The sequence below is a fragment of the Mustelus asterias genome, chromosome 25, assembly GCF_964213995.1.
Source record: "Mustelus asterias chromosome 25, sMusAst1.hap1.1, whole genome shotgun sequence".
In the NCBI taxonomy this organism is placed as follows: domain Eukaryota; kingdom Metazoa; phylum Chordata; class Chondrichthyes; order Carcharhiniformes; family Triakidae; genus Mustelus; species Mustelus asterias.
The window spans coordinates 57,318,796-57,342,139 of record NC_135825.1 but is presented as its reverse complement, the minus strand read 5'-3'; the positions used below and the strand labels follow the sequence as shown (position 1 = coordinate 57,342,139).

The 23,344-nt window shown below is 44.6% G+C and overlaps 1 protein-coding gene across 3 annotated transcripts in view; it reads right to left on the bottom strand.

The window, feature by feature from the left end:
• Nucleotides 1-23,344, bottom strand: part of LOC144479200 (liprin-alpha-2-like) — a 159,063-nt gene that overhangs the window by 104,065 nt on the left and 31,654 nt on the right. For all 3 annotated transcript variants that reach the window (XM_078197859.1, XM_078197860.1, XM_078197862.1), the window contains exons 6-8: nt 16,967-17,098; nt 6,147-6,209; nt 2,509-2,600 (exon numbers count right to left, since the gene is read on the bottom strand). In XM_078197859.1, coding sequence (XP_078053985.1) covers nt 2,509-2,600; nt 6,147-6,209; nt 16,967-17,098 — 287 coding nt within the window. The remainder of the gene's footprint in view (nt 1-2,508; nt 2,601-6,146; nt 6,210-16,966; nt 17,099-23,344) is intronic.

Below are 23,344 nucleotides of genomic sequence, written 5' to 3'. Positions count from 1 at the left end.
ATGTTTCTATTTGTGAAGGAGTCCAAAACCATGGGTCACAAATCGAGGCTGGTCACTGATAGGTGGACAGAGTGGTGAAGAAGGCATTCGGCGTGCTGGGTTTCATTGGTCAAAACATTGAATACAGGAGTTGGGACTTGTCGAAGTTGTACAAGACATTGGTAAGGCCACACTTGGAATACTGTGTTCAGTTTTGGTCACCCTATTATAGAAAGGATATTATTCAACTAGAAAGAGTGCAGAAGAGATTTACTAGGATGCTACCGGGACTTGATGGTTTGAGTTATAAGGAGAGGCTGGATAGACTGGGACTTTTTTCTCTGGAGCGTAGGAGGCTGAGGGGTGATCTTATAGAGGTCTATAAAATAATGAGGGGCACAGATCAGCGAGATAGTCAATATCTGTTCCCAAAAGTAGGGGAGTCTAAAACTAGAGGGCATAGGTTTAAGGTGAGAGGGGAGAGATACAAAAGTGTCCAGAGGGGCAATGTTTTCACACAGAGGGTGGCGAGTGTCTGGAACGAGCTGCCAGAGGTAGTAGTGGAGGCGGGTACAATTTTATCTTTTAAAAAGCATTTAGATAGTTACATGGGTAAGATGGATATAGAGGGATATGGGCTAAATGCGGGCAATTGGGATTAGCTTAGGGGTTTTACAAAAAAGGGTGGCATGGACAAGTTGGGCCGAAGGGCCTGTTTCCATGCTGTAAACCTCTATGACTCTGTGACTAATGAAGGAAAACCGTCTTCACTCAGTAGTGCAAATGTCAGCAAGGGGAGCAACTGAGGCAAATAGCAGTGATCCCTATAATGAATGCCAGATAAGTACATGAAGGAATAGAAGGAAATGTTGATAATGAGTTGTAATATACAGAGTCGGAGGCATAAAACACCTGTTGGGCTGAATGGCCCGTTTCTGTGCTGTAAATTCAACGTCACTTTTCAGCACTCAAATATGAAAGATACACATCAATGTTTTACTGCGGGTTTGTGAGTTTTACTATTCAGTGCCTGAACCATAGAGTTTAACAGGATATGAGGAAACATTTCTTCACCCAAAGTGTGGTGAGCCTGTGGAATTCATTACCACAGGAAGTAGTTGATGTAAAAACATTGAATGTATTCAGGAGGCAGCTGGATGTGGCACTTGGGGCGAATGGGATCAAAGGTTATGGGGAGAAAGCAGGATTAGGCTATTGAGTTGGATGATCAGCCATGATCGTAATGAATGGCGGAGCAGGCTCGAAGGGCCGAATGGCCTCTTTCTGCTCCTATCTTTTACGTTCCTATAAGGTCCAATGCATTAAGCTGTGGTGGTAATGCTCTTTTTTAAAAAACATTTGATGGGAGTGAATAAAAATAAATAACTCGTACAAGTTATTCTGATAGCGGTGAAGCTTGAGGAGTTCATTAGAATGTCAAAACTGTGAATGCAGCACTGATGAAGTGTATTTGTTGTCCAATCCTAGCTGCCCTGAGGGTTTTCAGACCAAACCATATGGTATGGGAGTGGAAACAAATGCAAGACAGACTGAGCAGCAGTGGCTGCCGTAAGTATATATTAGTGCAAGGGCTGGATATTTCAGTTTACAATAAACCAGGCAACTTTCATGGGCTCTGTTCTGGTACTGACCCACTAGTAAACACCCTAATGGAATTCAGTTGTAGAACATCCAGTATGGAATTGGAACTCGAGGCTGCCAGTCGAGTACTATAACCAAATGTTCTGTGTGGATCTCACACAGGGATGGAGGAGGGCTTGCTGGAGCCATATCACATATAGAAATATGACATTTATTTACTTCCACCTTTTTTCATGAGAAACGTTTCTCACCGACAATGGATTTGCCCTGTGAACAGACATATCTTCACCATTAATTTATATTCTACTCGAAAGAGGAAGCTGTTCTTTTCCTAAAACATTTACTCCCCCGCTGCCGCACAGTTTCTTAGATAGAAAGACAATCTTGTGGATTTATTTTTAATCCCGTGTCGAATAAAGTTTGGGAATGGTTTTTTTGCAATGCAATAAATTGAACTCTACTAGTCATTGAAAAGATCTCACTGCCATATATTTGGTGGAACTTTGCAAAGATATAAGAACATAAGAACTAGGAGCAGGAGTCGGCCATCTGGCCCCTCGAGCCTGCTCCGCCATTCAATACGATCGTGGCTGATTTTTTCGTGGACTCAGCTCCACTTACCCGCCCGCTCACCATAACCCTTAATTCCTTTACTGTTCAAAAATTTATCTATCTTTGTCTTAAAAACATTCAATGAGGTAGCCTCAACTGCTTCACTGGGCAGGGAATTCCACAGATTCACAACCCTTTGGGTGAAGAAGTTCTTCCTCAACTCATATAACAATGGGAATGGGAATTCTTGCCTCCAGAAATTCACGAGCAAAGTTTTTCATGTTGGAATGTCCCACGCACTCTTAAACAAAATTAACCTCACCAGTGACAACACGACCTTCACAAGATCAGCACTCAAACTGTTTGCGTGATTACCTTGGATGCACACTTTCTGCAAACGCTCCTGTCCTTAATTTCAACTGCTCCACTTCCGTTCTTAACTTGCCGATTTCATTTGCCAGTCTCTCCTGTGTAAGTCAAACACACGCACATCACATATCATTGCTAGGAAAACCTGCAAAGAAATAAAAACCGGACACCGAGGCAAGTATTTACTGAGACAAGGTAACCAAAGACCCCGTGTGCCGCGATGATGGACAGAATCGTCTTTCCAATCAACTAATTTCTGAAAACCTCCTGTCATTTGAATGAAAGTTTCAATGGTCAAACAAACCTATAAAAGCCAATTAAGATCTTAGTATGGTTCATGTAATGAGTGACACAGTGGTTAGCACCACTGCCTCACAGCGCCAGGGACCCGGGTTCAATTCCAGCCTTGGGTCACTGTCTGTGTGGAGTTTGTATGCTCTCTTCGTGTCTGCGTGGGTTTCCTCCGGGTGCTCCGGTTTCCTCCCACAATCCAAAGATGTGCGGGTTAGGTTGATTGGCCATGATAAATTGCCCCTTAGTGTCGGAGATTAGCAGGGTAAATATGTGGGGTTATGGGGAGGGGGCCTGGTGGGATTGTTGTCGGTACAGACTCGATGGGTTGAATGGCCTCCTTCTGCACTGTAGGGATTCTATGATAATGATAGTTTCAAATTTTGTTAACAAACGAAAACAATTTGAGTCTGCGTGATGATTATTTTTATAATTCCGCTGTTAGCCATTGAAACATTGAGTTGCATGTCATAATAAGCCTCCCCTTGCCTGCAAGGAGAACGATTGAGTGCCTCCTGCCCTGTGAAAGCAGTGGCACGGGAGGAGCAGTGATATGTGCTCAGCTGATATCAGGACAGATGCTCTTATAAAAATACAGCTCTCAATTTTAATCCATGATGCCCAGTCTTCTCTCAGTGAATTAACATTCAGATGCAAAACAGTTACCAAATTTCTTGAAAGTGCTTTGCTTTGAGGCTGTACTGTTGTGCAGGGAGAGCAGAGAAATTAAATATCTTTCGCTGTAATTATATGGTTTTTCAAAAGTGACTTTCAACAGGTTGCCACCGGCAAATGCCAAGAGACAAAAGAGAGATTGTGGAAACAGGGCCACATCAATCAACGAAAATGGAGAGGTGAAAGATAGAGGCAGCAGACATGATGGCCACATACCATTTACAGCTTTGGGTTCAAATCTGGCATTAGTAGCTCAAATGAACAACAACAAAGAACAAAGAAAATTATAGCACAGAAACAGGCCCTTCGGCCCTCCAAGCCTGCACTGACCAAGCTGCCCAACTGAACTAAAACCCTTACCCTTCCGGGGACCATATCTCTCTAAAGAGCAAAGAAAATTAAGGAGGTTCAAGGTCAAGTTAAAAAGGGCAGCAGCACGGAGGCACAGTGGTTAGCACTGCTGCTTCACAGCGCCAGGGACCTGGGTTCAATTCCCGGTTTGGGTCACTGTGTGTGCAGAGTCTGCACGTTCTCTCCGTGTCTGTGTGGGTTTCCTCCAGGTGTTCGGGTTTCCTCCCACAGTCCGAAAGATGTGCTGATTAGATGCATTGGTCGTTCTAAATCCTCCCTCAGGTGACAGTGTGGCGACTAGGGGAATTTCACAGTAACTTCATTGCAGTGTTAATGTAAGCCTACTTGTGACACTAATAAATAAATTTTAAATGGCAGAGTGTGTGTCCGCAAGACCTTCTGCCAGACTTCAACCAGGACAACTCTCAGTGCATTTAGGCGATTCACCGACCATTTAGTACACGCCAGGATGAGATAGCAGGGGAAAACACATCAATGTGCAAATACGAGATGTTTCCCTCCAAACGACTCCTTATGGAGTTAAGCTTGACTGTGCATTGATTTAGGTTTCCCGAGTTTGCACACGTTGTATTGTCAGGGTCAGTGTTGCGAACACAAGCCTGTTGTTTTCTCAGTGCAGTCAAGCTGCAATAATTTCAAACTAATCTGTAACTAAAAAAAGCAAAAACACCTCGAGGCTGCGAGTATGCACTTGCTATGTCAGCAGAAGAAAGGTTAATGGGTTTTGAGACCTGGCCATGTATTTCAATTCTTTGTCTGAATATGAAATCAGCAAGCATTCAAGACAAGAGTTTGAGCACTTTGTGAAAAACAAAGTACACATTTTGTTTTAGGAGCCATATTCTTTTATCCAATCCAATTGGATTACATGGGGAATTATTTTACACTGGAATGTACAGCAACAGTTCCCAACGGGTTACTAAATCCCAGCTGGTTACTAAACAGCTTCAGGGAGTAGTGCCAATTCATATTGTGGAACCTGTTTCAGCAGCTGAGTCTGCTGTGCGTAGATCTGGTTTACATTGCAACAAACACAGAAAATGCTGGAAAACCTCAGCAGGTCTGACAGCATCTGTGGAGAGAGAATAGAGCCAACGTTTCGAGTCTGGATGACCCTTCATCAGAGCTGAGAGCAAAGAGAATCAGCAGAGATTTATACTATTGGGGTGGGCGGGGCTGGAATGGGACAAAGGGAATGTAAATGAGGATACAGAAGGCTGAGAAGGGGTGAAAAGTGTCCATTAAGTGATCAGAATGCGTGAATGGCAGATCAGAGGTACTGCCTGGGCAGTCCTTTAACCATCTGTTGCCACCTCCTAGTTCTCAGCTACATACAGCCCTTCAGCTTTATAATCCAAAAGCACACAGCATCACTTTCCACATGTACACTGATGACACCCAATTTGACCTCACTACCTTCTCCCTCGACTCCTCTGCTTTTATCAATTTGTCAGACTACTGGATGAGCAGAAATTTCCTCCAACTAAATATTGGGAAGAACAAAGAACAGTACAGCACAGGAAACAGGCCCTTCGGCCCTCCAAGCCTGTGCTGCTCATTGGTCCAACTAGACCATTCGTTTGTATCCCTCCATTCCCAGACTGCTCATGTGACTATCCAGGTAAGTCTGAGCTATTGCCTTGGTCTCCGCTACAAATTCTATTCCATCAGTCTCCCTGACAACTATCTAATGCTAAATCACATTGGTGTCATATCTGACCCTGAAGTGATTTTCCAACCATACATCCACATCATCACCAATACCTCCTGTACCCAACTCTGTAATATCCACTTTGCTTTAACTCATATATTTCTACAACCTTCATCTTATTTCTAGACTTAACTATTCCAGTGCCCCTCACAGTGTGAAAACCAGAGGCCATCCAAACTGCTTCTGTCTGTATCCGAAGTCATAAAATCTTCCATTCACCCAATTTGCTCCTGGTTAATGAAATGACGCAAATTTTAAAATTCTCATCCTCATTTCCGAATCCAATGTGAGTGCATTGCCCCTCCTTATGTTTGTAATCTCCTCCAGCCCCGCAGTCCGCCAGCGATGTTAATGCTGTAATCTAAATACAAGCTCTTGGTGTTTCTGCAGCCACTTTGGTGCTCAGCACTGTGGTCAATATTGGTGGCAATCAAACGGAGGGAAAGAAAGCAACTCCACAAGGTGAAGCTCTGAGGTTCCACTGCTTTGTGATGTCACCACGCTGCCCTAATAATAAAGCAAACAGAGGACAAAATAGATTGAAAACAAAAGGCGAGTATCGGCACATCCTGACCACCCAAACAGCGATCTGCACCTTGTCCTGATGATATTCTTCAAGCTGTTTTCTCGTACTTTCCACTTCTTGTATTAGCGTGTTCTGGAAGGAGAAAAAAAGCAGAGAGAAGTGTGAGAGATGGTGGTTTGCGATCAGTACAATTATTTTAGACTGATTGCAATGCATATCTAACTGGAGTCCAAGCATAATGTGTATGCAACAACCTACCGCATGGTAGGTCGTTGCGTAAGGTTAAATCTCACGGGATCTAGGGTGAGGTAGCTAAATGGATATAAAATTGGTTTCTTGACAGAAGCCAGAGGGTGGTTGTAGAGGGTTGTTTTTCAAACTGGAGGCCTGTGACCAGCAGTGTGCCTCAGGGATCAGTGCTGGGTCCACTGTTATTTGTCATTTACATTAATGATTTGGATGAGAATATAGGAGACATGGTTAGTAAGTATGCAGATGACACCAAGATTGGTGGCATAGTGGACAGTGAGGAAAGTTATCTTTGATTGCAACAGGATCTTGATCAGTTGGGCCAGTGGGCTGACGAATGGCAGACGGAGTTTAATTTTAGACAAATGCGAGGTGATGGATTTTGGTAGATTGAACCAGGGCAGGACTTACTCCGTTAATGGTAGGGTGTTGGGGAGAGTTACAGAACAAAGAGATCTAGGGGTACATGTTCATAGCTCCTTGAAAATTGAGTCACAGGTGGACAGAGTGGAGAAGGCGGCATTCGGCATGCTTGGTTTCATCGGTCAGGACATTGAATACAGGAATTGGAACGTCTTGTTGAAGTTGTGCAAGACATTGGTAAGGCCACACTTGGAATACTGTGTACAGTTCTGGTCACCCTATTATAGAAAGGAGATTATTAAACTAGAAAGAATGCAGAAAAGATTTACTAGGATGCAACCGAGACTTGATGGTTTAGGTTGTAAGGAGAGGCTGGATAACTGGGACTTTTTTCTAGAAGGCTGAGGGGTGACCTTATAGAGGTCTATAAAATAATGAGGGGCACAGATCAGCTAGATAGTCAATATCTTTTCCCAAAAGTAGGGGAGTCTAAAACTAGAGGGCATAGGTTTATGGTGAGAGGGGAGAGATACAAAATGGTCCAGAGGGGCAATTTTTTCACACAGAGGGTGGTGAGTGTCTGGAACAAGCTGCCAGAGGTAGCAGTAGAGGCGGGTACAATTTTGTCTTTTAAAAAGCATTTAGATAGTTACATGGGTACGATGGGTACAGAGGGATATGGACCAAATGTGGGCAATTGGGATTAGGGTTTTTTTTTAAAAAAAATGGACGGCACAGACAAGTTGGGCCGAAGGGCCTGTTTCCATGCTGTAAACCTCTATGACTCTAGTGTGTAAATAGCAATGTACACTGTAGTACTGGGCAGAGGTGATTCACTCATTCACATTGAAATATATGTTTTAGATGTTTCTATTTATCATAGCCATTCCAACTTTTAACCTTAGCAACGGGAAATTATGTTTTTTACTATAGGATGATCCTGGAAAGCAAAGATAATCCACTGTCATCTCCAACAACAAAATACGAGGAACATCTTTGTCACTGAGATGAAGACCACCCAATCATCTGTCTGTGCCATATTTCCTCCATTCCCCTTATCCAGCAAGTCACACCTTCCACAAAGTTCTCTGTCCAAGCCTCAAACCCATCGCTCGAGCGCACCTTGTCCATGAGACTCAACAGGGGTTGAAGAAAGTTCTTGTCTGGTGTCCCTTCCTGGAAGAACGTCTATTTCCCAAAGTTAAATATTGGGGAACACATCCTCTTCTTTCCCTACTGCCAATTCTACTCTCCTCCGAGCTCACTGTCATCAGACTGATTGAAATGTTGGTAACTTCGCTGATACTAACAGAGTTCTGACTCCATATTATTGACTTAAAAAGATGCCAAAATTAAAGCAAATTACTCGGAATGCTAGAAACAGGAAGTGCTGGGCATACTGGCAGCATCTGTGGAGAGGGAAACAGAGGTAATGCTTGGCGTCGAATACGACTTTTACAGAACAACAGCTCTGAAGAGTAATATTCAAATTCAAATGTTAACACTCTCTCTCTCCACATGTACTGCCAGACCTGCTGAGCTTTTCCAACACTTTCTGTTTTTATTTCATTAAGGTTGCCTGCTTCTACCACCGTATTGTGATCCATAGCTCTCCTGGCCTCTGACTATCTGCTGCCAAATCCTCCACCCAGCTCTTTGTTACTTCCTGACTTGGTTATTCGAATGCAGGCCCATCATCCTCCACTTTCCATCAACCTCAGATCATCCAAGTGCTCTGCTGTTCTCATCCTTCGTCTCATCCATTCACACATCATTGAGCACTCTGACAGACATTAGTTCCTAGTCTCTCAACACATCAAATTTAAATTCCTCATCCTCATGTTTAAATCTCTTCATGGCTTCGCCCTTCCTGATATTTGGACCTTCTCTAGATCTACAGCGCTTCAAGAACTCGGGTTCCTCGAACCCTGGCCTCTTGCATCCTGAAATCTAACCTACCAACAGCAGCCGTCACTTCAGATGTCTGAGCGTTAAGTTCTGAAATTCCCATTCTGAGCTTTTCCAATTTTCTGTCTCCCTCATTCGAGTCTGCTCCGCCATTCAATCATGGCTGATATTTTTCCCATCCCCATTCTCCTGCCTTTTCCCCATAACTCCTGATCCCCTTATTAATCAAGAACCTATCTATCTCTTGTCTTAAACACACTGACCCGGCCCCCACAGCCTTCTGCGCCAAAGAGTTCCACAGATTCACCACTCACTGGCTGAAGAAATTCCTCCTTATCTTTGTTTTAAAGGATTGTTCCTTTACCTTTAGCCTGAGGTTGTGCACAAATCTAAAAGCTGGACAAAGAGCTGGATTACATCTCCCTCATTCGGACTCTCCTTGTAATCCAGCTCTTTGTCCAGCTTTTAGATTTGTGCACAACCTCAGGCTAAAGGTAAAGGAACAATCCTTTAAAACAAAGATAAGGAGGAATTTCTTCAGCCAGTGAGTGGTGAATCTGTGGAACTCTTTGGCGCAGAAGGCTGTGGGGGCCGGGTCAGTGTGTTTAAGACAAGAGATAGATAGGTTCTTGATTAATAAGGGGATCAGGGGTTATGGGGAAAAGGCAGGAGAATGGGGATGAGAAAAGTATCAGCCATGATTGAATGGCGGAGCAGACTCGATGGGCCGAGTGGCCTAATTCTGCTCCTATAGCTTAAGGTCTTATGGTCTAATTACTCCTTTGTTGGCTCTTTAATTTTTTTAAAGTTTTAAGTTAGTTTAAGTTTATTTATTAGTGGCACAAGTAGGCTTATATTAACACTGCAATGAAGCTACTGTGAAAATCCCCTAGTCGCCGTACTCCGGTGCCTGTTCGGGTACACTGAGGGAGAATTTAACATGGCCAATGCATGTAACCAACATATCTTTCAGACTGTGGGAAACCGGAGCATCCAGAGGAAACCCACGCAGACACGGGGAGAACATGCAAACTCTGCACAGACAGTGACCCAAGCTGGGAGTCGAACCCAAGTCTCTGGTGCTGTGAGGCAGCTGTGCTAACCACTGTGCCACCCATGGTGTGAAGTACCTTGGGATGCTTTTCGGTGTTAAAAGCCCATGTGTGCACTGAACTGTCAGACTAGAGGAAGAGCCTAAGCAACTGAAGAGTCAGACCAAAGATCACATCTCAGACAATAGTAAATTTGACAAGGCATGAAGAAGAACGTATTCAATGTCAATCAATCACACTTTGGTCTTGCATGTCACTACCTTATCAACGAACTACACCAATCTCCCATGGATTCACAGGGTAGTCTAGACAATTTTATTTGGGTTGAGTACTGTTACAGGATAGGGTTAATGGAAGCAAGGTGGCAATGTGAGATGAGGATGCAAGTAACAGTGGTGAGGAAAAAGGAAGAGGGAAAGGGGAAGAGATGTGAGGAAGAACAGTGAATGGAAATAGAGGGGGAGGGGCCAATGAAGAACAGCTCAGGAAGGAGATTTCAGGTTAGCAGAGGGAAGGTGAGGAGAACAGCTATTTACTTATAAATGTGAGGTGATTCATTTTGGTAGGACTAATTTAAATGTGGATTACAGGGTCAAAGGTCGGGTTCTGAAGACTGTGGAGGAACAGAGATCTTGGGGTCCATATCCACAGATCTCTAAAGGTTGCCACTCAAGTGGATAGAGCTGTGAAGAAGGCCTATAGTGTGTTAGCTTTTATTAACAGGGGGTTGGGGTTTTAAGAGCCGTGGGGTTATGCTGCAACTGTACAGGACCTTGGTGAGACCACATTTGGAATATTGTGTGCAGTTCTGGTCACCTCACTATAAGAAGGATGTGGAAGCGCTGGAAAGAGTGCAGAGGAGATTTACCAGGATGCTGCCTGGTTTGGAGGGTAGGTCTTATGAGGAAAGGTTGAGGGAGCTAGGGCTGTTCTCTCTGGAGCGGAGGAGGTTGAGGGGAGACTTAATAGAGGTTTATAAAATGATGAAGGGGATAGATAGAGTGAACGTTCAAAGACTATTTCCTCGGGTGGATGGAGCTATTACAAGGGGGCATAACTATAGGGTTCATGGTGGGAGATACAGGAAGGATATCAGAGGTAGGTTCTTTACGCAGAGAGTGGTTGGGGTGTGGAATGGACTGCCTGCAGTGATAGTGGAGTCAGACACTTTAGGAACATTTAAGCGGTTATTGGATAGGCACATGAAGCACACCAGGATGATAGGGAGTGGGATAGCTTGATCTTGGTTTCAGATAAAGCTCGGCACAACATCGTGGGCCGAAGGGCCTGTTCTGTGCTGTACTGTTCTATGGTCTATGTTCTACTTGAGGTTGGAAAGAAATAATGCAGCTGGAACGCGCAGTCAACTTAGAAGGTGGTTACTGTAAAGAGGCAAAGTGAGAGTGTGTGGTATGTGGTGTGCGCGCATGGCGTGCGGTGCACGTGCATGTGCGGCGCGCGCGCGTGATGTGTGTTTGTGTGGTGCGTGTGTTTGTGGGGTACGTCCTGTTTATAGAGGAAAAGTGGGGAAAAGTTTCAGAAATCCATAGGCTCAACATTCCTGTATCTTTTCAATAAGGGGAAAGGAGAGAGGAGGGGGGAATGAGAGGTCGGACTAAAGTCTTGCCCAGAGTGGGTGGAGGAGCTCAGAAATCAGCATGTTGTTACATTCGGTACAGGGCCACAGGAATTGTTTGGTTGGGAATCATTCTGCTGACAGCGCCACCTGTAGCTGCAACCCTTCAAAACGCTCAGGAAGGCTCTGTCACTAACCGAGATTGCTGTACGATAATCCCTCGAGAACCAATAACGCATTGGTTACGAAACAGGATTACCGTTCACTGAATCTGCCATCAGAATGAAATAACACAGCACACACTTTAGTTTGTCACCAGGTTGCATTGTGGCCATTTCATTAAAATGGTTAAGTGCTGCTATGGCTGATGGGATGAAGTTAACGCTGATGCTGTTGTACAGACGGGCCAAATACAAACCGTGAAAAGATAACTGTACAATTCAGTTTTTAACACTAGTCTGTATTTAAACGAATCAGAGATGGAAGCAGTTTGGGTTGTATATTCTAATCCCTTGTACCATAATATAGGCTTGCTATTTAAACCTGCTTTGTTTTTTTTGATTTGATTTGATTCATTATTGTCACATGTATTAACATAGTGAAAAGTATTGTTCCTTGCGTGCCATACAGACAAAACATACTGTTCATAGAGAAGGAAAGGAGAGGGTGCAGAAAATAGTGCTACAGTCATAGCTAGGGTGCAGAGAAAGATTAGCTTAATATATGGTAGGTTCATTCAAAAGTCCGATAGCAGCAGGGAAGAAGCTGTTCTTGAGTCAGTTGTTGTGTGATCTCAAACATTCGTATCATTTTCCCGATGGAAGGCGGCGGAAGAGAGAATGTCCGGGGTGCGTGGGGTCCTTAATTATGCTGGCTGCTTTGCCGAGGCAGCGGGAAGTGTAGACAGAGTCAATGGACGGGAGGCTGGTTTGCGTGATGGATTGGGCTACATTCACAGTTTTTCATGGACCTGCTCCATTTCTAGCATGAGGAATGTCAGAAACCAAGGGGTTAACAGGTTATCATGGCGGGATGTAGGCAGGAGGGTGAGGTTGAAGTTACAAGCAGATCAGCCATGATCTTATTCAATGGCGGGGCACAATAGAGGGGCCGAGGGACCTGCTCCAAATTTGCATGTCCGTGTGTAATGGTGCTCATTTTTGCTTTGGAATTCTTTAATGAGGCAACAAAATGAGTGGATACAATTTGCTCTGAGAATCAAATGATGCTAAACCAATAGAATTAACAGAAGATTAACAGGTGGATCATGGGCTGGCATGACGGAAAGGAAACACAACACAGCAGTTAACAGGGAATATGAGGCAGGCAGGAAGTGGTGACACAGTGGTTAGCACTGCTGCCTCACAACGCCAGGGACCAGGGTTCGGTTCCCGGCTTGGATCACTGTGTGTGGAGTTTGCACATTCCCCCCGTGTCTACGTGGGTTTTCTCCGGTTTCCTCCCACACTCCAAAAGATGTGTGGGTTAGGTTGATTGGCCATGCTCAATTGCCCCTTAGTGTCATGGGGACTAGCAGCGTAAATATGTGGGGTTACGGGGATGAGACCTAGGGTGGGATTGTTGACCTTGGAGGCTTGATGGGCCGAATAGTCTCCTTCTGCACTGTAGGGGTTCTATGATTCTATAAACAGCGAAGTAGCAGTGTGACGAGCAGAGTTCTATCTGTATTCATCATTTATTTGGTTGACTGCACCTTTTTTGATATAAAGTGTTCTAATGAGACCAACTCTATATCACCAGGGTGACAACATTCCGAGATACCTGGGTCAATGAAACACTTGGCACACAGAATGGTGATAGATAGTAACTTCAAATACAAGCTAATAAAATCTGGAATGGAAAACATTCAACATTCTGGGTCCAAGAACAGCTGATATCATCTCCTGATCCACTCCTTCCAAAATCCTGCAAGTTCCTTCGTCCATCATTCCAAAGGAATGATCAGTCAATATCTCTAGAACCTTCTGTCCCCCTTTCTCAGCCATTATCAATCCAGCTCCCCTCCCAGAGCTAATCAGTGACCTTGAAACTTTCACTGTCACCCAGAGCCTGAGATTTCTATTTCCCAGAGTTAGAAAGCTTACACATTTTGGACTTTTTCTCTCAGCCGAGCTAAGCCAATCGTGTCAATAGCTTCTTCACTTTAACACAGTATTATCTTTCAATGTTGTGAAAGCCTGTTTTATCTCCACCCTTCTTTCCCTCCCACTGTGGCGGCACGATGATACCGTGTTTAGCGCTGCTGCCTCACAGCGCCAGGGACCTGGGTTCAATTCCCGGTTTGGGTCACTGCCTCTGTGGAGTCGGCACATTCTCCCCGTGTCTGCGTGGGTTTCCTCCGAGCGCTCCAGTTTCCTCCCACATTCTGAAAGACATGCTGGTTAGATGCATTAACCCGAACAGGCACCGGAGTGTGGCGACTAGGGGAATTTCACAGTAACTTCATTGCAGTGTTAATGTAAGCCTCACTTGTGACTAATAAATAAACTTTTTAAAAAAACTTTAACTTTCTCTGAACTATTGATGCAACTCAATCCATGAGGCAAGGTGATCAAAACTGCACTTCACCCTCCGGGATGGATCTCACCAGAGGTCAACAGTGTATCAATAATCGTTAAAGGCATCAAACTGCGGATGCTGGAAGGCAGAACACAAACAGAAAATGCTGTAAAGTCTCAGCAGGTCTGACAGCATCTGTGGAGAGAGAACAGAGCCAAACGTTCGAGACAGGATGATCCTTGGTCAGCTCTGACGAAGGGTCATCCAAACCTGAAACGTTGGCTCTATTCTCTCTCCACAGTTGCTGTCAGACCCGCTGAGATTTTCCAGCATTTTCTGTTTTTGTATCAATAATAGTTATCCTGCTTTACGGGGTTAGATTAAGCACACCATAAAGGGTGTTCAACAGATGGGGTCCCTATTATCTAAAAGGCATGCCTTCTAACGTAAATAGTTATCCTAAAGTTAAACAGTTCTGACTTTTTCTGGAAGAATTGGCTCAGATTTCAGTGTTGAAATGCCGATTGTGATCGAGGGATTGACATGCAGTTGCAGTATCACAATATAACCACTAGAGGCCATGTGTTACTGCTGCTGGATCTGAAAGTGATGTGCTGAAACAAGAAGAATGTTTCTGACTTAACCATGGCAACAGGTGCCTGTCAAATAAAATATCTCAGCTCCCATCACAAACCTTTTCAATCTGGTTTTGTGGTGTGGATTCACAGGGGCATTCCCCGAGCGAGACACAATTGTGTTCCTGGTGTTGTGGATCGACACCTTGGTCAGTCTGAATGCTACTTACTCAATGTCTATGATACTTTACCACGATGTGGAGATGCCGGCGTTGGACTGGGGTAAACACAGTAAGAAGTCTCACAACACCAGGTTAAAGTCCAACAGGTTTATTTGGTAGCAAATGCCACTAGCTTTCGGAGCGCTGCCCCTTCGTCAGGTGGAGTGGAGAAATGCTCACAAACAGGGCATACAGAGACACAAACTCAATTTACAGAATAATGATTGGAATGCAGTCTTTACAGATAATCAAGTCTTAAAGGTACAAACAATGTGGGTGGAGAGAGCATTAGGCACAGGTTAAAGAGATGTGTATTGTCTCCAGACAGGACAGCCAGTGAGATTTTGCAAGCCCAGGCAAGCTGTGGGGGTTACAGATAGTGTGACATGAACCCAAGATCCCGGTTGAGGCCGTCCTCATGTGTGCGGAACTTGGCTATCAGTCTCTGCTCAGTGACTCTGCACTGTCGTGTGTCGTGAAGGCCGCCTTGGAGAACGCTTACCCAAAGATCAGATGCCGAATGCCCGTGACCGCTGAAGTGCTCCCCAACAGGAAGAGAACAGTCTGGCCTGGTGATTGTCGAGCGGTGTTCATTCATCCGTTGTCGTAGCGTCTGCATGGTTTCCCCAATGTACCATGCCTCGGGACATCCTTTCCTGCAGCTTATCAGGTAGACAACGTTGGCCGAGTCACAAAAGTATGTACCGTGTACCTGGTAGATGGTGTTCTCACGTGAGATGATGGCATCCGTGTCGATGATCCGGCACGTCTTGCAGAGGTTGCTGTGGCAGGGTTGTGTGGTGTCGTGGTCACTGTACTCCTGAAGGCTGGGTAGTTTGCTGCGGACAATGGTCTGTTTGAGGTTGTGCGGTTGTTTGAAGGCAAGAAGTGGGGGTGTGGGGATGGCCTTGGCGATATGTTCGTCTTCATCAATGACATGTTGAAGGCTCCGGAGGAGATGCCGTAGCTTCTCCGCTCCGGGGAAGTACTGGACGACGAAGGGTACTCTGTCCACCGTGTCCGTCTTCTGAGGAGGTCGGTGTGGTTTCTCGCTGTGGCGCGTTGGAACTGTCGATCGATGAGCCGAGCGCCATATCCTGTTCTTATGAGGGCATCTTTCAGCGTCTGGAGGTGTCTGTTGCGATCCTCCTCATCCGAGCAGATCCTGTGTATACGGAGGGCTTGTCCGTAGGGGATGGCTTCTTTAACGTGTTTAGGGTGGAAGCTGGAGAAATGGAGCATCGTGAGGTTATCCGTGGGCTTGCGGTACAGTGAGGTGCTGAGGTGACCGTCCTTCATGGAGATGCGCGTGTCCAAGAATGCAACCAATTCCGGAGATCTCTCCACTCACATTGTTTGTACCTTTAAGACTTGATTATCTGTAAAGACTGCATTCCAATCATTATTCTGTAAATTGAGTTTGTGTTTCTGCATGCCCTGTTTGTGAGCATTTCTCCACTCCACCTGACGAAGGGGCAGCGCTCCGAAAGCTAGTGGCATTTGCTACCAAATAAACCTGTTGGACTTTAACCTGGTGTTGTTATACTTTACCACAACAGCAATGTCAGATTCTGAGTACCGCCCTCAGCCACATCCATTATGGTCTGCGACCATTACAGAGCTGGGGAAACCGGGCTCAGAATTCAAACAGACTGATCATCAATCAATCCACCAAATCGTCATTATTCTGCTGTCAGTAAATATGCTCCGCACAATGTTTAATGTCAAACCTATGGGTAAATAATTAATTGTTGTTTTGCTTGTATTTGTTTTTTCACTGCTAAAATATTACTTTGTATTTGTCAGTATCAGATGCTCAATTTCAAACTGCCATCACACCAACAATAATTTACTCCTCTTTTCTTGGGGCAGCACGGTGGCACAGTGCTTAGCACTGCTGCCTCACAGCGCCAGGGACCCGGGTTCAATTCCGGCCTTGGGTGACCGTCTGTCTGGAGTTTGCACATTCTCCACGTGTCTACGTGGGTTTCCTCTGGGTGCTCCGATTTCCTCCAAGGATGTGCTTGTTAGGTGGATTGGCCATGCTAAATTCTCCCTCAGTGTCTCAAGATGTTCAGGTTAGATGAATTAGCCATGGAAAATGTGTGGGATAATGGGGATAGGGACGGGGGAAGAGGGCCTGGCTAAGATACTCGGTCAGAGAGTTGGTGCAGACTTGATGGGCCGAATGGCACTGTTGGGATTCTATAATTGTGAAAATGGCTCCATGCATTGCAATCGATGTCACAGGTTTGGAGTGGTGATTTTTTTTTGGCTTTATATTTACATTAACAGTGATGTTCAACATTGAAAATACAGGCCTCCTTGCTGGCCACAACTAATTCAGACTCTTGACAATGTTTCACTCACCAGCCCCTCCCCATCCCTCCAACACTGTGCAAACCCTAAACCCGAAAACACCTACTTTCTCTTCCAGAGCAGCCATCCGCTCCTTCAGGTGGAGCTGGAGCCTTTCATTGGATTCTGACAGCAGTCGATCCACCGTGTCCGATAGACGTTTGTTGTGTTCTTCATTCATCTTCTCCCGTTGCCGAGCCTGTGGTCAGGATTAGAGACACGGGTTAAATATAAACCAAATCAGCCTCAGAAACAATACTCACTGTTCTTTTAAACCGACTTCCTGAATCTCTCCCCAGAGAACCAACTTGGCTTTCCTGGCAATCTGGCAACTTGCTTGGTCACTATCTCGAGTATTAGCTCATAAATTATTTGATTTGATTTATTGATGTCACATGTATTGGGGTACAATGGGAAGTACTGTTTCTCGTGCTACACAGGCAAAACATACCATTCATAGAGTACGTAGGGGAGAAGGAAAAGGAGAGGGTGCAGAATATAGTGTTGCAGTTACAGGAAGGGTGAAGAGCAAGGTCAGCTTAATAAATGATCGGACCATTCAAAAAGTTTGATGGCAGCAGGGAAGAAGCTGTTCTTGAGTCTGTTGGTAGGTGCTTTCAGAATTTTGCATCGTCCTATCATACGCGCATATTTACAGGACTTAACTTCACAATTTACCACCATCTATGGGTTGTTGGTCCAATACTATAACCACTAAGCTTCTATACTCTTGATAAAAAGACCACAATCACAATAAAGTTCTAAGTCAGGTGTATCTTTTCTATTACAATTCAAATCCAGAGAATATGAACTATTTTAACAAATTTTAAAATTCTTCTCAGTCTTGGGTGAAGACAGTGGAATTCTCACTGCACTACTAATCCAAAGGCCCAGGCTCATGCTCTGGGTTCAAATCCCATCATGGATTTCATACTTACTTAATAAATTTATACTTACTTAATAAATCCAAATGGTGACCATGACATCTGTCACTATTTTGTTCCAAAAACCCATCTGCTTCACTAATGTCCTTTAGGGAAGGAAATCTGCTTTCCTTACCGAGTCTGGCCTACACGTGACTTCAGGCCCATTGCAATGTGGTTGACTCTTAACTGCCACTCAGTTCAAGGACAATTAAGAGATGTGCAACAAATGCTCCTTGTCAGCAACACCTACATCCCATTAAATTAAAAAAAACACCCATCTTTACTCAATTCTTCCTCCTTTTCTTTTCCATACACTTCAAATTTACCTCTTCATGTTAATGGAATGTGTCCTATATCATTAACTCAAAAGATGCCGGCGTTGGACTGGGGTGGGCACAGTAAGGAGTCTCACAACACCAGGTTAAAGTCCAACAGGTTTATTTGGTAGCACAAGCTTTCAGAGCGTTGCTACCCCTTTAACTCAAAAGAAAAGGAAAAAGGTTTTACCATATCATCTCTGTGGATTTTGGATATAGGATCATAGAATCATACAGTGCAGGAGGAGGCCATTCGGCCCATTGAGTCTGCACCGACCACGACCCACCCAGGCCCTATCCCCATAACCGCATACATGTACCCTAGCTAGCGCCCCTGACACTAAGGGGCAATTTTAGCATGACCAATCCACACACCTTTGGACTGTGGGAGGAGACCAGACCAGACCAGGAGACCGGAGGAAACCCACACAGACACGGGGAGAACGTGCGAACTCCACAATGACAGTCACCCATGCCGGGAATCGAACCTGGGTCCCTGGCGCTGTGAGGCAGCAGTTTACCAAGTATAGATTGCACAGTGCGAAAACAGGATTTAAAACTTAAATTTAAAGCAAAACCAAAGTCTGATACGAAAGATTGACTCAGTTATAATCATGCAGATGATCCAAATGGTTCAAAAGTGTGTGAAGCAGATGTGCCCAGGGGAATAGACCGGCAGGTCGAGCATGGATGTTACCAGAGTTCCTGCACTTCTAAAGTGAAAAGTACTGAAACCCAATACCCAATTTTACTTTTGAGTAATGATAAATTCAAGAATCTACTCACAAAGTGAGATTTGGAGAAAGCCTAGCTTGTGAAAGTTTATTGTTGAAGTTCACTCTGATAATGACCTTTTACTTCCATCTCTCTGGTAGTAGTTTATCGTTGAGGTGCGCTGACAATGACCTATTGCCCCATCTCTCTGCTAACTCAATTGCAAACAATTTCCTGAGCAAACAAGATTACGAATAGGTCAAAAGCAAAATGCTGCAGACACTGGAAATTGGAGGTAAAAACAGAAAATGCTGACAGTGCTCAGCCAGTGAGACAGAGAGTGGAATTTTCCTGTCCCGCCGTGGGAATCGTAGCAGGTGCGATACACGGGCCATGCAAAGGTCCATTGACCTCGGGCAGGATTTTCCGGTCTTTGGGTGAGCACGGACAGAAAATTCCGCGCACAATCTTTGGAGGGAAGTCATGCCACTTGAAGTAGAGTAAAACTCAGTAAGTGATCTCAGTAGATTGTTCTTGTTTATACCTCAAAAAGCATGGAATTTCTATTTCACACATGTTGACTAAGTACGAGAGATATTGAGTAACACGGCGAGTGAGAGAAATTTCTCCACTGCAGGTTGGGACCTGTACCCTATTTCTTCAAGAGAAATCTGACGCACAATTTGGCTGGCATATCAGCAGTAGGTGGCAAAATGCTAATACTCCCATGCCAAGCTCACTTTATCCAAAGCACTACTCTACTCTAATGAGAAACAATGCAAAAAAAATGCGTCAATCGTGGAAATTCATGAATCGTGAAGTTACATCATAAAAATAAGTCATTCAGGCCAAATTTGTTCCGGTGATTTTCTCCGCATGACCTAGACTGACACAAATGCTTGCTCGCATTTCAGATCATTCGATATTCCTTTTCCAGCATCTGCTTGCCTGTTAGTGGAAATTAAGAATTCTGATTCAACATCAGCAGAGAACTTCATATTTTAACTTCCTTCAAAATAATTTATTTTTCTATCCTCCCGTTTTAATTATTTACGGGGCCATCTTAAATTTGTACTCTTTCATTACCAGCTGGCTAACTCTATCATGAAACTCAGTTTAACTCTTCACAACCTCCTCACATTATCCTGAATTATTTTCAGCTCAAGAGAAAACAAGTCTCATCTCAAGTCTTCAAACCAGTGCTGCCGACTTCTGACAGCATCTGAGTGAATCCACAGTCTTCCTGCGAGTCTTGACAATACCATATCCGCCCCCTGGCCTCTTGCACACATTCAGCATCACCCCTGCTTGCACTTTTATGCCTCTGCAAACAAAGCTGAGGATTACATCAGTCCTTTCATGACATTATTTACTTTACAACTGAATTATCTGCACACCTCTCTGCCTCTACTCCAATTAAGATTTGTTTTTTTTCTATTCTGGCATCCAAAATGCATCATTTCATAAGAACATAAGAACTAGGAGCAAGAGTAGGCCACCTGGCCCCTCGAGCCTGCTCCGCCATTCAATAAGATCATGGCTGATCTTTTTGAGGACTCAGCTCCACTTACCCACTTAATTCCTTTACTGTTCAAAAATGTATCTATCCTTGCCTTAAAAGCATTCAATGAGGTAGCCTCAACTGCTTCTCTGGGCAGGGATTCCACAGATTCACAACCCTTTGCGTGAAGAAGTTCCTCCTCAACTCAGTCCTAAATCTCCTCCCCCTTATTTTGAGGCCATGCCCCCTAGTTCTAGTTTCACCCGCCAGTGGAAACAACTTCCCTGCTTCTATCTTATCTATTCCCTTCATAATCTTACATGTTTCTATAAGAAGTCCCCTCATTCTTCGGAATTCCAATGAGTATAGAACACAGAAAAGCTACAGCACAAACAGGCGCTTGGGCCCACAAGTTGCGCCGAACATGTCCCTACCTACTAGGCTTACCTATAACCCTCTATCTTACTAACTTCCATGAACTTATCCAAAAGTCTATTAAAAGACCCTATCGAATCCGCCTCCACCACCACTACCGGCAGCCGATTCCATGCACCCACCACCCTCTGAGTGAAAAACTTACCCCTAACATCTCCTCTGTACCTCCTCCCCAGCACCCTAAACCTGTGACCTCTTGTGGCAACCATTTCAGCCCTGGGTAAAAGCCTCTGAGAATTCACTCTATCAATTCCCCTCAACATCTTAGACACCTCTATCAGGTCACCTCTCATCCTTCGCCTCTCCAAGGAGAAAAGACCTAGCTCTCTCAACCTATCCTCATAAGGCGTGCCACCTCATCCAGGCAACATCCTTGTAAATCTCCTCTGCACCCTTTCTAAGGCTCCCACATCCTTTCTGTAATGAGGTGACCAGAACTGGGCACAGTACTCCAGGTGGGGTCTGACCAGGGTCCTATACAGCTGCAGCATTATCTCCCGATTTCTAAACTCAATTCCTCTATTGATGAAGGCCAGTATTCCATACGCCTTCTTAACCACAGCCTCTACCTGCGACACTGCTTTGAGCGTCCTATGAACCCGGACCCCAAGATCCTTCTGATCTTCCACACTGCCAAGCGTCTTACCCTTAATATTATATTCTTTCATCCTATTCGACCTGCCAAAATGAACCACCACACACTTATCTGTATTGAAGTCCATCTGCCACTTCTCCACCCAGTCTTGCATCTTATCTATGCCTCGTTGCAACTGCTGATATCCCTCTACAGTATCCACAACATCACCAACCTGTGTCATCAGCAAACTCGCCAACCCATCCTTCCACTTCCTCATCCAGGTCATTTATAAAAATCACAAAGAGCAAGGGTCCCAGAACAGATCCCTGGGGCACCCCACTGGTGACCGACCTCCATGCTGAAAAAGACCCATCTACAACCACTCTTTGCCTTCTCTGGGCAAGCCAGTTCTGAATCCACAAAGCAATGTCCCCTTGTATCCCATGCCCCTTCACTTTCTCAATGAGCCTTGCATGGGGCACCTTATCAAATGCCTTGCTGAAATCCATATAAACTACATCTACTGCTCTTCCCTTGACTATGTGTCTAGTTACATCTTCAAAAAATTCAATTAGGCTCGTAAGGCATGATCTGCCTTGGACAAAGCCGTGCTGGCTATTTCTGATCATACTATTCCTCTCCAGATGTTCGTAAACCCTGCCTCTCAGGATCTTCTCCATCAACTTACCAACCACTGAGGTTAGACTCACCTTGAGGTAAACGCTACACATTGAGCTGGTTAACAAGCTGTTCTACCAAGCTCACCAACAGGCCCTGGCATTTCAGATATAATTTCCCGGGCTATCTCTTCTCCCTTTCTTGAATAACGGAACCACATCCGCAATTCTCCAATCCTCAGGAACCTCTCCCGTCTCCATTGATGACGCAAAGATCATCGCCAGAGGCTCAGCAACCTCTTCCCTCACCTCCCACAGTAACCTGGGGTACATCCCATCCGGTCCCGCCGATTTATCTAACTTGATGCTCTTCAAAAGCTCCAACACATCCTCTTTCCTAATGTCCACATGCTCAATCTTCTCAGTCCACTGCTAGTCTGCACTGCAACTACCAAGATTCTTTTCCACTGTGAATACTAAAGCGAAGTATTCATTGAGTACCTCTGCTATTTCAACCGGTTCTATACAGACTTTCCCACCGTCACATTTGATAGGTCCTACTCCTTCACATCTTATCCTCTTGCTCTTAACATACTTGTAGAATGCCTTGGGGTTTTCTTTTATGCTGTCTGCCAAGGCCTTCTCATGACCCCTTCTTGCTCTTCTAATTTCCCTCTTAAGTTCCTTCCTACTAGTCGTATACTCTTCTAGATTTCTAACATTATCTAGCTCCCTGAACCTTTTGTAGGCTTTTCTTTTCTTCTTGACTAAATTCGTTACAGCTTTAGTGCACCATGGTTCCTGTGACCTACCATAATTCCCCTGTCTCATTGTCTTGAAAATTTGCCAAATTTCTTCTGTACATTTCCCTGAGAAAACCTCCTTCCAGTTTATGCCTCTAATTTCCTGCCTAATAGCCTCATAATTGCCCTTACTCCAAATAAACACTTTCCTAGCTTGACTGATCCTATCTCTCTCCAATGCTAATGTAAAGGAGATAGAGTTATGATCACTATCCCCAAAATGAGTATAGCCCCAGTCTACTCAGTCTGTCCTCATAAGCCAACTCTCTCAACTCCAGAATCAACCTAGTGAATCTCCTCTGTAACCCCTCCAGTGCCAGTATATCCTTTCTCAAGTAAGACCAAAATTGTACCCAGGACTCCAGGTGTGGCCTCACCAGCACCTTATACAGCTGCAACATAACCTCGCTGTTTTTAAACTCCATCCCTCTAGTAATGAAGGACAAAATTCCATTTGCCTTCTTAATTTCACATGTTTCTACATCAAACGTAACCTGCTTGCACTGTCCCTTTCTGCTTTGTCCTCCTGTAGTCTTTCACAATCGTCATGCCCAA